General features: G+C 43.0%; 1 protein-coding gene across 1 annotated transcript in view; it reads left to right on the top strand.

The window, feature by feature from the left end:
* PEX14 (peroxisomal biogenesis factor 14) overlaps positions 1-13,950 on the top strand; it is a 66,000-nt gene that overhangs the window by 46,958 nt on the left and 5,092 nt on the right. Inside the window, 4 exon segments of the mRNA XM_057375967.1 lie at positions 6,856-6,966; positions 11,718-11,803; positions 12,376-12,478; positions 13,735-13,832. Coding sequence (XP_057231950.1) covers positions 6,856-6,966; positions 11,718-11,803; positions 12,376-12,478; positions 13,735-13,832 — 398 coding nt within the window.

The following is a 13,950-nucleotide window of genomic DNA, read 5'->3' as shown; positions in this document are numbered from 1 at the left end:
CCTTCCTCCCTTCCTCCCTTCTTTCCCCCCTTCCCTCCTTTCCCCCTTTCCCTGGAACAGATAACACACTCCATATCAGTGAGCACCTCACTCTACATTAGAACAGGAAGACCTGACCTCTCTCACTGCAAGTGAAACTGTATTTTCCCTGCCTTGAAACCACCAGTGAAATGCATTTTGGACTGGCTTACAATGCTGTGATTTATGCTATGGAAGGCTTTGTGATATTACAATGTCCTTTTGCCTTTGTGCTTGATTTTCTCCCTTCTGATGAATTTTCGTGGCTATTTACCTAAATGCCCGTAGGACAGTGGGGCATTCTCCCTTCTGTTTGCTGCCTCACAGAAGGAATCCCGTGCTTTTTTCCTTCCCTATTAATCCTACTGCATTTTTCCCCATCTTTTTCCTCCTTGTTTTGAAATAGTATTAACATGGGAGATACTTTTGATAGAAAACTGGAAGAAAACACATTTCTCATTCATGTGCATACATACACGTTACATACTAATGTGAATGAGAGATCAGAAGCACCTTTTTCATTTTTCATTTTGAACTTTTCATATATATAAAACTGAGAAGAAAAGTTGTAGTACTTGTTCTGCTTTTTCATTCCAAGACATGCTAAGCAAGTCACTTGCCCTTTCTTATTCAGAGTGAAAATACTTTGATCCAGTTTTCTGAAGACAATACTCATTTCAACAGAATATTTAATCAGTAGAAAATAGGGAGGATTTAGTTTGTTTGTTTAGTATTTAACCAAGTGAATAAGGCAGATTAGGGGAAGGGGGGACACTGGACCCATAAACAAGGTGATATATAATATTTTTTTTCGTTCTCCTTTTAAATAAATACCGATCAGCTTTATGTTCAGAGACAATAGGAGCCGTTGGCTTAAATTTGCAGTTTACTGTATTTATGGCTGTAATATCAAGGTGCTGCCGTCGTAATTTCATGCCCCAATGAGAAGAGCAAGGTCGAAGCAAATGCTTCCATCGGCATCTGCTAACACACTAACTCATAAACAAGGCCCGGCTGGATCAGGTGGCACGGAATAATACAGGCTAATGAAATACAGCACAGCTTTCCATTACTGTTAGTTTTTACAGTGTCGTCATTACGTGTAATTTATGTTTAAAAAATTCAATTTTATACAAGGCTCTGGGAAATAGGGGTCTGCAGGTCACCCGACGACTTTTAACGGCTCTGAGAGTCCTTATTGCACTCGACTGTTCCAACAAAATGTTAATAATAAATAATAAAAAAAATCCTCTTTTACTTTTTCTCTGGTTTGCATATCTTGCTCTGTTTTTTAATTAGGAGTGGCTGAGGAGAGTTTGGGGCTGTRGATGCTGTCAGGAGTTGTCCCCTTTGCCAATGCTCCGGAGGGGGGTCACTCTCTGCTTGCTTTTCTTTTGTCTGTCCATCAATCTCCGGGATCCTGGAAATGGAGTAAACACTGAGGAGAGGGAGATACTCAACAACCTCTCTGCCAAACCCTCACCCTCTGACATTGCCCTCCTCTCCTCCATTACACTTCATTTTATTATAGACTCCAAAAAGCTTAGCCAGGAAGAGAAACCGCTGTTGTATTTATTTATTTATTTATTTGTTATGCCAAAATACTTTTTATTTTAACCTTTTCGTTCCTGGCTGACTCCCTGTGTAATTCCTGACATTGTTCATGTTAGTCTGATTTTCCATCCTTATTTGAGTGCTGTGTGGCTGAGGAAAGAYCACCCTTATCAGTTCTGATTGCTGCTTAGTCACCCTGATGGGTTAAAGTGGATCATGTTTCTGAAAGATTGCACTTGCATAATTAACAGTCTCATACATGAACAGAGCTGCAAGAATTCAAAGTCCTTTCAGTAACTTTTGAAATGACTTTTATTTCTGCATTTTTCAGCCTGGCAGTTGAGACCAGTCCATGTCCCTTTGATGTGTGGGCTCCTTTGCTTAAGTTTGAGCTTAAGTGCAGCAGAAGGATGTTTACATGGAAATGCAGTGTCTCAGTAAGGGAAAAATCAAGGGGAAAAAAAGGAGAGTCATGTTTCTGAAAGCGTAGGTTTTATTCAAATGTTGGCTCGGGCTCAGCCTCATGAATGACCGTGTGTGAAAGAAAATGGAKCAGGAGACTTTGCCTTTTTGACCTTTCTGCAATCCATTGAGCAGCACAGAGCTGATGCAGGGGACRGATTTGAGAAGTCCCCAGCACTGCTGTGACTGACTGAACAGGTGGAATCATTAGTCTGGATCACATCCAGAAGGGTTTGATGATGATTCTTTTCAAATGTGCCCATGTTCTTTCTGAGCAGGGTTGACTCAGTGGCTTCCAGGAACAGCAGTGTAATGTCATTCAGGGTGATCAGGAGATTCCTTTTAGTCACACCACACCAACTTCAGGTGCTCACATTGGTGTAGCTGAACAACTTGTGCTGTCCTGTTTTGTTTCTCTGTGATAGAAAGTGTGTGGGGAGAACAGCAGCAGCTGCTGCCCCTGTCCTAAAGCCTGTCCTGCCTTCTGTCCCTCTCAAGGGTGGCTCTGGGGATTGCTCCAGGGTGCTCTTTTGGAGGGCAATAAACCTGGCTTTGGAAAACCACAAAGGATCTGAATTTTTCCCACCACGTTTCCTTGTTACGGCACAATTCTTAATTTTGCCTAARCAGAAATGTTCTCCCCAAAACTGATGGACCCTTCAGGTTGTGAAAATCTTGTGTGAATTACTGGACTGAGCAATGCAAGTTGGAATATATTGAAGAAAAATGTATTTTCAGCACACAGGATGGGAAAAGGGTTGTCACTAATATGTCAGAACCTGCATCAGAAGAAGAAAAAACAGTGGCTCACCTAGTTAAGTTCATGGAAGGGTTTTACACTGCAATTATTGCTACTGTGTTTAGACAGAAAATAGGTAAAAGTCACATCTCCTGAGTTTTATTTTCTGACTCACAGAGGTTCAGTTCTGACCTTGGAGCACTTCTCATATCTGTATTTCTGCTTCTTCCTCATCTGTGAAATTTGGGTGTGAGTGCTGTGAGTTCTCCTCTCCTTCAGAGTGGTCATCAGAGGAGCAGAATTGTGATGTACATGAGGTTTTTAAACAGTAATGGGTATTACAGAGGGATATAAAAACACAGCCAGGGCTTGTACAAAGGAGCTCTTCATACAACACCTGAGCTAAAGGCACAAGGTGCTTGTGATAACCCATTGCATTCTCTGGCTTGCTCTGTTTCTGTGTTTGACAACAATTTACAGAGGCTGAGCGATGCCTGAAAATGGAGAGGCAGCAGTGACAGTCATGAGCGAGGGTCAGCAAGAGTGCTTGAGTGCAGAACAACCGTGGGTGCTGGATTATTCAAATCTACACYCTGGAGCCTGAGAAGAAATCTTTCAAGCTTTTGAAAATTATGACTAATTCTTTGCAATGGCTGGAGAGGARTGAGATGGGGGTTGGGGGAAGGGAGCAGTTTGCATTCTGAGGGGCTCTKAGGCAGTTTCCGTGATCCCTCTCAGCTCAGTCCTTGCTCCGTACCCTCTGCCGTTAGATTATTCCTTGCAGATAGCAATCAACTGGAAGGAAGTGTGTGTCTAATTTGCATGAGATTATTTAAAACAAAAAAAAAGGTCTGCATTAGTCAGGGTGATGGTAAACAACGCAAAGAGATGCCTTTTATAATATAGCCGTGGCTCAGCTTTCAAAGCCAAATATAATTCACTTACAATTGGCAGTTTCCTTTATTGTTCCTTTTAACCTTTTGCATTCTGCATGGACTTGATCTTGCTGCAGCTGCACAACAAGGAAAATGTTTGTTTTCCAAAGTGTTCGGAAGTGGGTTTAGAGTAATTCCACCTTTAAACAGAGGTGATTTTCTTGATACACCTATTTGAGAGTTGCCCTAGACACAAAGCTCCACTTTTTGTGACGCTGCTTTTGCATCCAAGGCCAGTGGCATCATTTTTGGGTTCCCAATTTCCTGCTAGGTTAGAACAATGAATGAACATGGACATTTTTTCATGTAGTGCACTGATAAGATTRTGATAAAATAAAGCAAGATGAGATATTGGAACAGCTGACACTTAGGTCTGGTTTAGAAATTCCCACTTTTGTATGTAATAAAATACCAAGGTTGAATAATTTGGGCATGGAAAACTAATTCTGTTTTCATGCATACATGTGTGTAGGTGGTGAATTTGAAAAAAAAAATCATTCCAAAGCCAATTGTGCTGAGTTGTCTATAATTGCCTGAGGAGAGCCTTGTCCATTTTTGTTACTGTGTGAGAGGAATGACCAGCCTGAGGTGGGTGAGGGTTTGGGTTAGGGTTAGGATTAGTGGGTTTAGGGTTTGGGTTAGGGTTTGGGTACAGGTTTGGGTTAGGGTTAGGATTAGGATACAGGTTTGGGTACAGGTTTGGGTACGGGTTTGGGTACAGGTTTGGGTTGGGTTTGGGTACAGGTTTGAGTACAGGTTTGGGTACGGGTTTGGGTACAGATTTGGGTACAGGTTTGGGTATGAGTTTGGGTACAGGTTTGGGTACATCTCCGAGTACACTGGTGGTTCACCATTACTGAGTGTCCACAGTGCACACTCACTCCATATCGATCAGCTCCAGGAATCAGCTCCAGGACTCCCTTGGTTTTTAGAGGCTGAGATTGCAAGGCCTCAAAGCATCTTTTCCAGGTGAATGAAGAGTTTGCCGGGGTGATGGCAGTGCCAGTCTTGTTCTGCTATAAATAACAAGGGTTGTAGTTGTGATAATTTCTTTGTCTGATGCCGCTGGTGCTGCCACCAAGACTGCATGGTACATAATAGACATTATAGGACAGGGAATTGTACTGCTCAAATTTGTTCTACTCAGGAATTGCAGTGTGAAAGGGTTCCTGCCATTCCATCATTCACATCAGCTTTTTCTTCGCACAGCAGGGTTTAAATGGAAGCAGTGACACTTGTCCCCATTTGGTGAGATCAGAGTAATCCTAGAGGTGCATTTTATCTGCAAAAGGTTTCAGCTTTTTTCTCAAACAGGGTAAGAATAGGGTATCCTTAGGAAACAACAGCCATCGCTTTCTGCTCTTTTTGCAGAATGAAGATCCTCCAATACTTCTGATGTTTCAAAGTGTTAAATATCATCAGATTTGCATGGCAATAGCACAAAATGCCACACTGGCAGCCAGCAGCTAATGTTGTCTCCATCRTTATGAAATCCAGTAGTTGGTGGTGATCTGCACTGTTGGCATGTGTTTATGCATTCTACATTGTGTAATTAGTAGTTTCAAACAGTTAAAACTGTTTCTTTCTGACTGGACTTTGCGTTTTAAAGTGTGTTAGCCACCATAAATACTGCTTTTGTGAGCAGAGCAATAGGCTGAGTTGTGTTTATCTGCCTTTTATTACTCTCACTGCAAGTCTTGTTCCATATTATTGTGTGCAGTTTTGGCTTCTTTCTCTTGGAGCTGTGCATCAAATGCAAGTCACGGGGTGATTCTGTCAGATCGAGGAGCAAAGAGCAGGAACTTTTGATTTCTGATACTGTTTGTTACAYTGACAGTATTTTGTTGTTAGAGAAATCCCTGAATTGCTCTGAAATGCTCTGGGGAGTAGATGAATGGTGTCTCACAGGAATTCCAGTATCTCACAGGAGCAGTGAGAAGCTCTGGAGTTGTCCCATACCCCCTTTCTGAATGGTTTTGCATGCAGTGGGTGTTTGGTGAAAGGTCTGAATCCCTTCCCGTGTTCTGAACTGTGAGAAGCTCTGGAGTTGTCCCATACCCCCTTTCTGAATGGTTTTGCATGCAGTGGGTGTTTGGTGAAAGGTCTGAATCCCTTCACGTGTTCCCCATAGCAGGGACATTGGGTTTCTGTGCTTCTGTGCAGGAGAGGAACRCAACAAATGATATTCAGCTCTGCAGGTCCCACTTCATGCTTGCCATCTGAGAACTCAATTATTTCTCTAGAGGATGTTTGCTCCTGTTGGAAAAAATCATCCTGCTGTGTTTCCTTCTYCCCAGATGCTGGTCATCATGACTCCTTTAGCTGCTTTTCTTTTCCCCCTTGTTGGCCAAATTCTTTGCAGATGTTGTGGCCAATTCCAGATGGTCACRGTGGCGTTTCCTGCTAGCAGGAGTCACCTCAGCCATGTGTGCAGAGTTCCTGCAGCTCCGTGAGATGGAAACCAGGCTGCCCTGGGGCATCTGATCCTGCACCAATGGGCCAATGCTCAGCTCAAAGTTTGGGCTTGGCCTTGTTTTGATCTGTTCCGTTATAGTTTTATTTCCTCCTTACATTCTGTGTCCCATTCATACTAATCACAGTCAGTCCTGATTTTTTTTTCTTTTTATTTCTGCATTTGTCATAAAATAAAGCAAATTATTCCCGTCTTCGGAAACGATCTAGACTAATTAGTCGTCTAACCCAATAATTAGTTTTTTGTTTCCCTGTCTGTTTTCATGCATTATTGTTAGTTTTTTCCCCTCTTTTTTTTTTTTACACCATTACAGATTAAAATGAGCCACATTTGCAGTTGATGGTATCTTTTTTTCGGGGGAAGAATGGAGAATTGCAATAGAAAGCTACTTCAAAAGCAGCAATAAACTCAAGGATAAATTAAGGAAATTGAATGAGCCACATTTGGAAGCAGCATTGAGGCTAATATTCTGTCGCTTAAGGTTAAATTGCAACAGAGAAAGAGAGAGGGAGACATTCCAGTGAATCCAARATTGGGGAGGCATTACTGCTCAAGTCAGTGCCAAAATTCTCTGCAGCTTGAAAGGGTTCTGCCCGGCTTGAGAATTTAATTAGGTGTGCATGGAGTGGGTGAAGGTGCTAAACTGCTTTCATTCTTTCCTTTCTTGCTGCCAGGTCTGACAGATGAAGAGGTGGACCTGGCGTTGCAGCAGTCGGGCACAGAWGAGCCCCCAGCTCCCCCTGGCCAGGCCGTGGCAGCTCAGCCTCCTCAGCCCCTGCTCCACAGTGAGTAACAGCTCCARAAGTGCTGCTGCAGCTGCTCTGTGCTGGCAGAGCCTCACAAATCCCTGTGCCACAGCCCAGAGTGCAGCTCAGCTCAGGACAGTGACACCTTTGGGCACAATCCACACCAAATGTCGCTCTGAATGCACCCTGTGCTTGTTGATGCCTGTAACAGGATCATGGTACACCAGGAAAATGAGACACAAATAATCCCTGTCCACACTAAACATCATCCTGGGACACCTGTGGACATGAAGGTGGACAGTCAGTGCCAGAAATCAGATTCTGACACACTGTAAGGACATCAGCAAAGCAATTCATCAACATGGACTCCATTTTTCTGTGTAAAACTTGGAAAACTTTTCACTCTGATCTTAAATAATCTGAGGTGTGACAGCAGAAATTCTGTGTAGACTGTGTGGATGTGATTGTATGATTTTTGTGTACAAAATRCACTCTCAAAGAAATTTTAAAGTCCCAATATAATCTGTGTAGACTCCAAATTTACATATATATTTGCATTTTAAAACAAACCTCGCAAAAAAGTATCTGAGCTCCAAACAATAAAACCCAAAGTACACACCATTAAAAATCCATCAAAAGAAGCTGTTCAGCTCACATGTGTGTCTGGTAGTTTGAAAATCACTTCCCTTACCTGCCAAGTATTAGAATAGGGTTTTGTTGCTGCTCTCAAACAGCTCTGTGGCAGATATTGACTGATGTAAACTCCACTTAGAGCTGTGTTTATTGGTTTATGGCACAGGTTTGCTGTTGCTGGAGACAATACYAGGCTTCTTTCTGAGTTTTTAGCTGCTCTGATTTGGCACAGTTTGAGATGAAAACCTTTTGTGGTAGTAGTGGGCTCAGAACTGGACTATTTCTGGCTGTTTTATTGTGTGTGTTGGTGAACTCCTGGGCTGAATTCTGCCTCCTGGGCTAATTCCTGTCTGTTGTAGTCCACAGCAAATGCCAGGAAAGCCAAATCTGCTGTCTTGCTGAAGAAGGAGGGTGAGACCCCTCTTGGTTCCTGATTCAGCCAMCCCTTCCCCAGCCCAGCACTGAAGAGTYCCCTCCCCTATTTCAGTGTTCCCCTGACAGGAGCAGAGCAGGGAGGAGTTCAGCCTGGCAAACACTGCCATCACCATTAACCCTGGCAGCTTTGGCACTCTTTGGCTCTTTGCTTTTGGTATTTTGGGTTTCCTTAAAGCAGCAGCTTCCACTTTCTTCTTGCTAGGTAAGAATCTTAAGTAAAATTTAAACATCAGAATGTTCCCAGTAACAGCTTGAAAGAAAACTTTGAAAGTGTCATTCTGTAATGCTTGGAAATTAAAGGTGACTAAAAATACCACCAAATAAAAATACCACCAAATAAAAGCCTTCTCAGGGGTTCTAATTGTAAACTGGAGCTGAGCTTTGTGATCTGAGCTTCACGTTCTAATGTTTTATTGGGAGTAGTTGTAATTTGTATAAATACTTCCTAATTCTTGAAGAGTTAACAAGAGAAAAGTGCACTTGTGAGGCTTCAGGGTAGCAAAGGTCTTGTGTGCCAAACCCCTTCTGCATTTGGTTGAAGAGAAAGTGTAAAAACTTTTTCGAGGAAGAGACAATAATTAAATTTCTCATTTTTTAGGTCAATACCATCTCTACTACTTCTTCTCTTGTTCTGGAGGAGTAATTCCTTCCCCCCGGTTTGTACTTTTGCCAAGAGGTGTCAAAACTGCTTAAAAAAAAAGCTTAAAAAAAGCTTGAATTTGATTAATATAGAGAAACAAGACTTTGCCTGACTGATAATAAAACTGATAAATGACATTTGAATTACTTGTAGCAGTAATTTATTACATAAAATATCTTTTATTTGACATGCGATTAGTTGCTGGAAGCATCACTCAATCTGACTAGTTTAAACATGCTCTAAAATGAACCCCCAGTAAAAACCTGGGCTGTCTGCTGTTGGCGTTATGAAATACTCTAATCCAGCAGTGAGGACAAAAATCTGACTTCAAATATTTAAATGATTCATTTGTTGGATTTTTTTTCCCTTTCTAACCCATATAATTACAAGCAAACTCAGGGGAGTTTCGGAGCAAGGTGTGCAAAGCTGCATGCTTATCATCCAGCTATTGTCTGTGCTGCTCCCCATGGTATTTATGGGGTTTGTGCAGATTTTACACCTGCTTCAAAATCACCTCCAGTGACTTTTTTTTTGCCATTTGGATCTTCTTTTCTCATCCCTGTGGATGTGGATGTGGATGTGTCCTTATTATGTGGGATTCTGTGGAATACAAACTGTTTTTTCTTACAATTTAAAATGATATCTAGAATACCAACTCTTTTTCTTTTCCCCCCAACACCTTTCCATGGATTCGTTGTTTTCTTTTGGAAAATCACATTTTCCAGTGTCAGTTTGTGCAGTTTTAAATGTGGATACTAGTGATGCCGACCTTAAGTTTGGTGCACAAGGCCTAATTAGCTGCTGTTAGGAAAGGCAATTCTTGGGTGAATGGGGAYCTTAAAAATAGTGTTTACCCTGGAAATGCAATTTACAGTGACTACTGTGAAAGTTAAATATACTTAGAGAAAACACAGACTTTTACCTGGAGAAGATGTCTATGTCCCTTCCATTTGCCTTTTGGAGGTCTCTTAGTGGAATAGTTCATTGCTTCCCCAGTGCCTAAAGTGGAGAGTAACTGGGCTCTCAGTGCTTTTTTCATTTCTCTGAATTTTATTTGTGGAGAAATTGAAGATACACAAAGCACTCGGTGTGAGCACAGAGTTAAAACTGAGAAACTCCAAATCTCTGCATGCTTTAGATTGAGAATGGCAGAGAAAAGCAAGGTTGGGTGTGGATTTTAGGGAGAGTGTGACATTCTTGGTAACATTGGGAAGTTGCTGTGGTCAGTGCAGAGCCTTTATTGTGTCCCTCACTCGCTCACTTTTTCTCTCCACCCCCTCCCACTTTCTTTTTTTTGTCACAAGACAGATTTCACACATCTCTAAAATGAGTAAAATGGCATTTCAGCTTCTTGTCTTTATAGACTCTCTGAACTTTCAGAAAGATCATTCTGGTCCCTTTTCATTAATAATGAAAACCAGGGGGCAATAAAATGTTCTTAGCTCGAGCATTACAGGAACAGAGGCAGAGATGAGCGAGGTGAAAGGGCAAAGCAGATGGATTCCTMCAGGTTTGTCTCCTTCCTGCTCAGAGGTGATGGAGCTTTGGGACAGCCCATCAAGGACAGCCATGGACAGAGCCACAAACCCTGAGATCATCAAACTCTCCAAAGGCAGCTCTGCCTGCAGCAAACAGTGCTGGCACAGAAGGGTGTTCTTAGTCAGAGTTCAAGGGAGAACTGGAAAACCAAGAGATTTCAGTACCAGCAGTGACAGTGGGAGCACAGCAGAGGGGAAGGGGGATGGATGGCTGGGGGTTGCAGCAAGATCAGCCAGAGATCATTTTAAATCCTGACATGTACACAGGCAGTTACTGCAGCTTAGCTGACGTGTGTTAACTCATTAACTTAAAAAGTTATGATAATTTGATCATGTGCCTAAGCTCCAAACTGCAACTGCAGCAACCCAAAATACTCCTGGTGACACTATTCACCAGTTGTGACAGAGATGCCTTAATTTGCTGAGATTTCCAGCCAGAGGATCATTTCAGGGCTGTGTCCTAAAACGTAGCAGGGAGCTCTGTGTGCCAGTATTTGGGAGTCAGTGCTCTGACCCTCAGGGCTGGGATTAGGGGTAACTTTGGAGTGAAATGCCTGGAGAAGAATTCAGGAACAAGCAAAATGGCAAAAGGGGAGCGAAGCAGGAAGGAGACAGCCCATTGCAGCCCCTTAAACCTCCTTTTGAAAGAGCAAACGGAGACTTTGGAGGGCACAATGCATTTATGAGACATTGCAGTCACATGTAGATTTGGAGGCCACAGCGATCTCCCATCTCGGCAGCTCTGCCCACATCCTGCCACTGAACTTTAGGCAAGATCATTCTGCATCCTCTTCATTATTAAAGAAAACCGGGGGCAGGGTGGGTTTGTTCAGGGAACTGCGAGGGAGGTGACAGGATAAGGCTGCTGGAAAACTACAGGTATTTTCTGATTCTGCTTGAAGGAGCAGAGCATAACCCATCTTTGCCTTCCTCTCTGGAGCCTCTGAGCTTCTGTGCAGAACTGTGTGTTAAATATCTCAGAATTTCATCTACCTCTTTACCTCTTTCTCTAGATATTTAATTGCATATTTTCTCTCTGCTCCTTATGGGTGCTTTGGTCCCTATTTTTGATTTAGGCTGGAAAGACACTGGATCCTCCCTCACTGAAATGGTCCATAATTGCTGACACARTTTTCATAAACCCATTCATTGCCCTGAGAGGTTTCTCTTCTTTCTTGAAACACTCCCTTCTTTCCTTTCTCCTGCAGTCTTCTGGGTCTCTGGCTCTGTCCCTATTTTCAAAAATTAYGATWGTGGAGAACAATAAGTATTCAGGTRAGGAGTTAACCTGAGCTAGTGCCAGCCCCASACTCAGTTATCTGTGTTCAGATGCMTTCTGCAAGGAAGGAGTGGGGCAGAGCTTGGTGGAACCTCTTCAGTTGCTGCTGTGCTTTCTSTCCCTGTGACAATGCCAGACATGGTTGAAGTGTCCTCAGCCAGAGGCTGCACACTCTGTGTTATTTATTGCTCTTTTCTCTGATAAAATGGGTGCACAAAAACACCTGCAGATCTGACTATGATTATTTATTGATTCTGGCCTTTAGGTCCCCCTGGCTCCAGATGGCGAGATTATGGGGCTCTGGCCATCATAATGGCAGGAATTGCCTTTGGATTCCACCAGCTCTACAAGGTAAAGTCTCCCTCACTATTCCTGCTCTGTATCTGAGATAAATGTGTTTATGCTGCTGTGTCCAAATGAAACATCTCTGTTCTCACTGGCACTGCCATTGGTATCTTGAGAAATGCATCACACAGAACATGAAAATGCAGAGTSAAAAAGTGGCAAGCAAACAAAACTACTTTTTAGCTGTGTCTCTGAGGCTGCTGGAAGCACAGTAATTTCCACTGTGTATGGTCTGTTGGAGTTCATCCTCAGTTCCCAGGACGAGCCTGCAGAAGTGCCACGGTAGCTGGAGGAGAGCTGGGAGCTGTGAGATCAGCCCATCCTCTGTGATTCAGGCAGATTGAGTGGTGTGTCCAGGCTCAGTACCCCGACAAATGCAACTGCAAAACTCTTCTGCAACTTCTTTAACACCTCCTGCAGAGAGGATTTCTGTTCTCAGCCAGACSTGTGGACAGATGATCACTGGCTCTGTGATAAAGGCTGAGATTTGGGGGTGGGATTTGAAGATTTTTCTGGTAGTTTAGAAATGGCCCTTTGCAGATCCCTATTTCCTGAAAAAGTTTCTSTACTCCATGCAGAAATACCTGGTCCCTCTCATCATGGGAGGCAAAGAAGACAGGAAACAACTTCAGAGGATTGAGTCCAACATTTCTGAGATGAGTGGCAGTGTGACACAGACAGGTAAAGATTAATGACTCCATCAATTCACCCCTCCAAGCTTCTCTCCCTCTATCCTCCATTCTGCCAAGACCCCCACCCTTTTCCTTCCCTCCATCTCCACTTTATGTGGTGACTTCATTTATCTGCTCTGAGAATCTGTTCACATTTGCAAATGAAGCCGCCGTCATTTCGGTTTAATTTGAAATTGCTTGTTTACTGTCGGCACGGCCTCAATTAATTATGTTTTTACGGAAAGGCTCCCAACCTCAGAATATTAATAAGGGGAATAAAATGACAGCCTTTCGGAGGGCTGTAAAGTTCATTTTTAATTTCTGCTTCTCTGATGTTTTCAGGGGCTTTTTTTTTTGGTGGTTTCTCCCCACCTTCCATCTGCAAATCCGAGGAAGGGTCAGGAGAGTCTGTAATTACTGTGCCTCTCTGACCTTAGGCACCTTCTCTGTTACTGACTCTATGGGGTGTCTGTTCATTACCCAGTGCCCTGGTGATGGTCTGGGGTAGCTGTTACCTGTCACACTGATAGAGTTTTAAATTTTATTTATTTTAGCAGCTTGTTTACCGCCTGGAAGCTTTGGATAAAGYACCATTGTAAAAAAAGTTCTGTAGCTGAAGTTGGAGTCTAGCAGAAGTTCTTCAGTGTTTGCTGGGATGTAGGAARGGAATACAGGATGCTCTCTTGAAATAAAAGGGGGGAAATGCAAAGTACATTCAGTTGGGATGAAGAAAATCGTGATTTTCAGCAGTAAATTTGTTAAAGCTATTGGGGTCGAAGGAGCTGGTGGGTTGGGAATGGGAGTATCCTAATTACACTTTTCATTGAAGGGTGACAGGAAAAGCATCTTTCATTTCTCATGATAGCCTGAGGTCAGCCCTGGGAGCAGCCTCTCCCCAGCCTGGAGCTGGCCCCAGTGTTTGCCTGCAGAGCCCYGAGACAGATAAATGTACAAACACTGTGTAAGATCAGAGAGATGTACAAATCATAAGCCARTATAATTAAAAGGGAGAGGTTTTGGACGGATATACTGTGGGCTATAGACATCTATACAATGGAAAGATAAACTAGAAATACTGGAGGTTAGATGCAGCGCAGGTAGATTACCCATAGTGCAAATAAATCATATGGATTAAAGTGAGCAGGCGGGCTTAGATAAATTAAATCGAGTCAGAATAGAGGCATCTTTGSAGCTAGACAGCAGGAAAGGGGTGTGTGAGTGTGTGCATGGATCTCTGGTGAACTCTCACAGTGCTTTTCCCCACAGTGACTCAGTTACAGACAACCTTAGCAGCTGTCCAGGAGCTGTTAATGCAGCAGCAACAGAAAATCCAGGAGCTCACCCAAGAACTGGCTGCTTCGAAGGTACCRACTCCCAGCTCTTCCCTTTACAGCATTGGCAGTCCTGGAACATGCAGGGGTTCTTTTGTGGCACAGAAAGCCCCTGTTGGGTTCACAGCCCAACACCATGACAGCCTCAGCT

The sequence above is a fragment of the Malurus melanocephalus genome, unplaced genomic scaffold (genome assembly GCF_030028575.1).
Source record: "Malurus melanocephalus ecotype Western Australia unplaced genomic scaffold, MMel_1.1 scaffold_266, whole genome shotgun sequence".
NCBI lineage: Eukaryota > Metazoa > Chordata > Aves > Passeriformes > Maluridae > Malurus > Malurus melanocephalus.
This window is presented reverse-complemented; position numbering and strand designations above follow the sequence as displayed.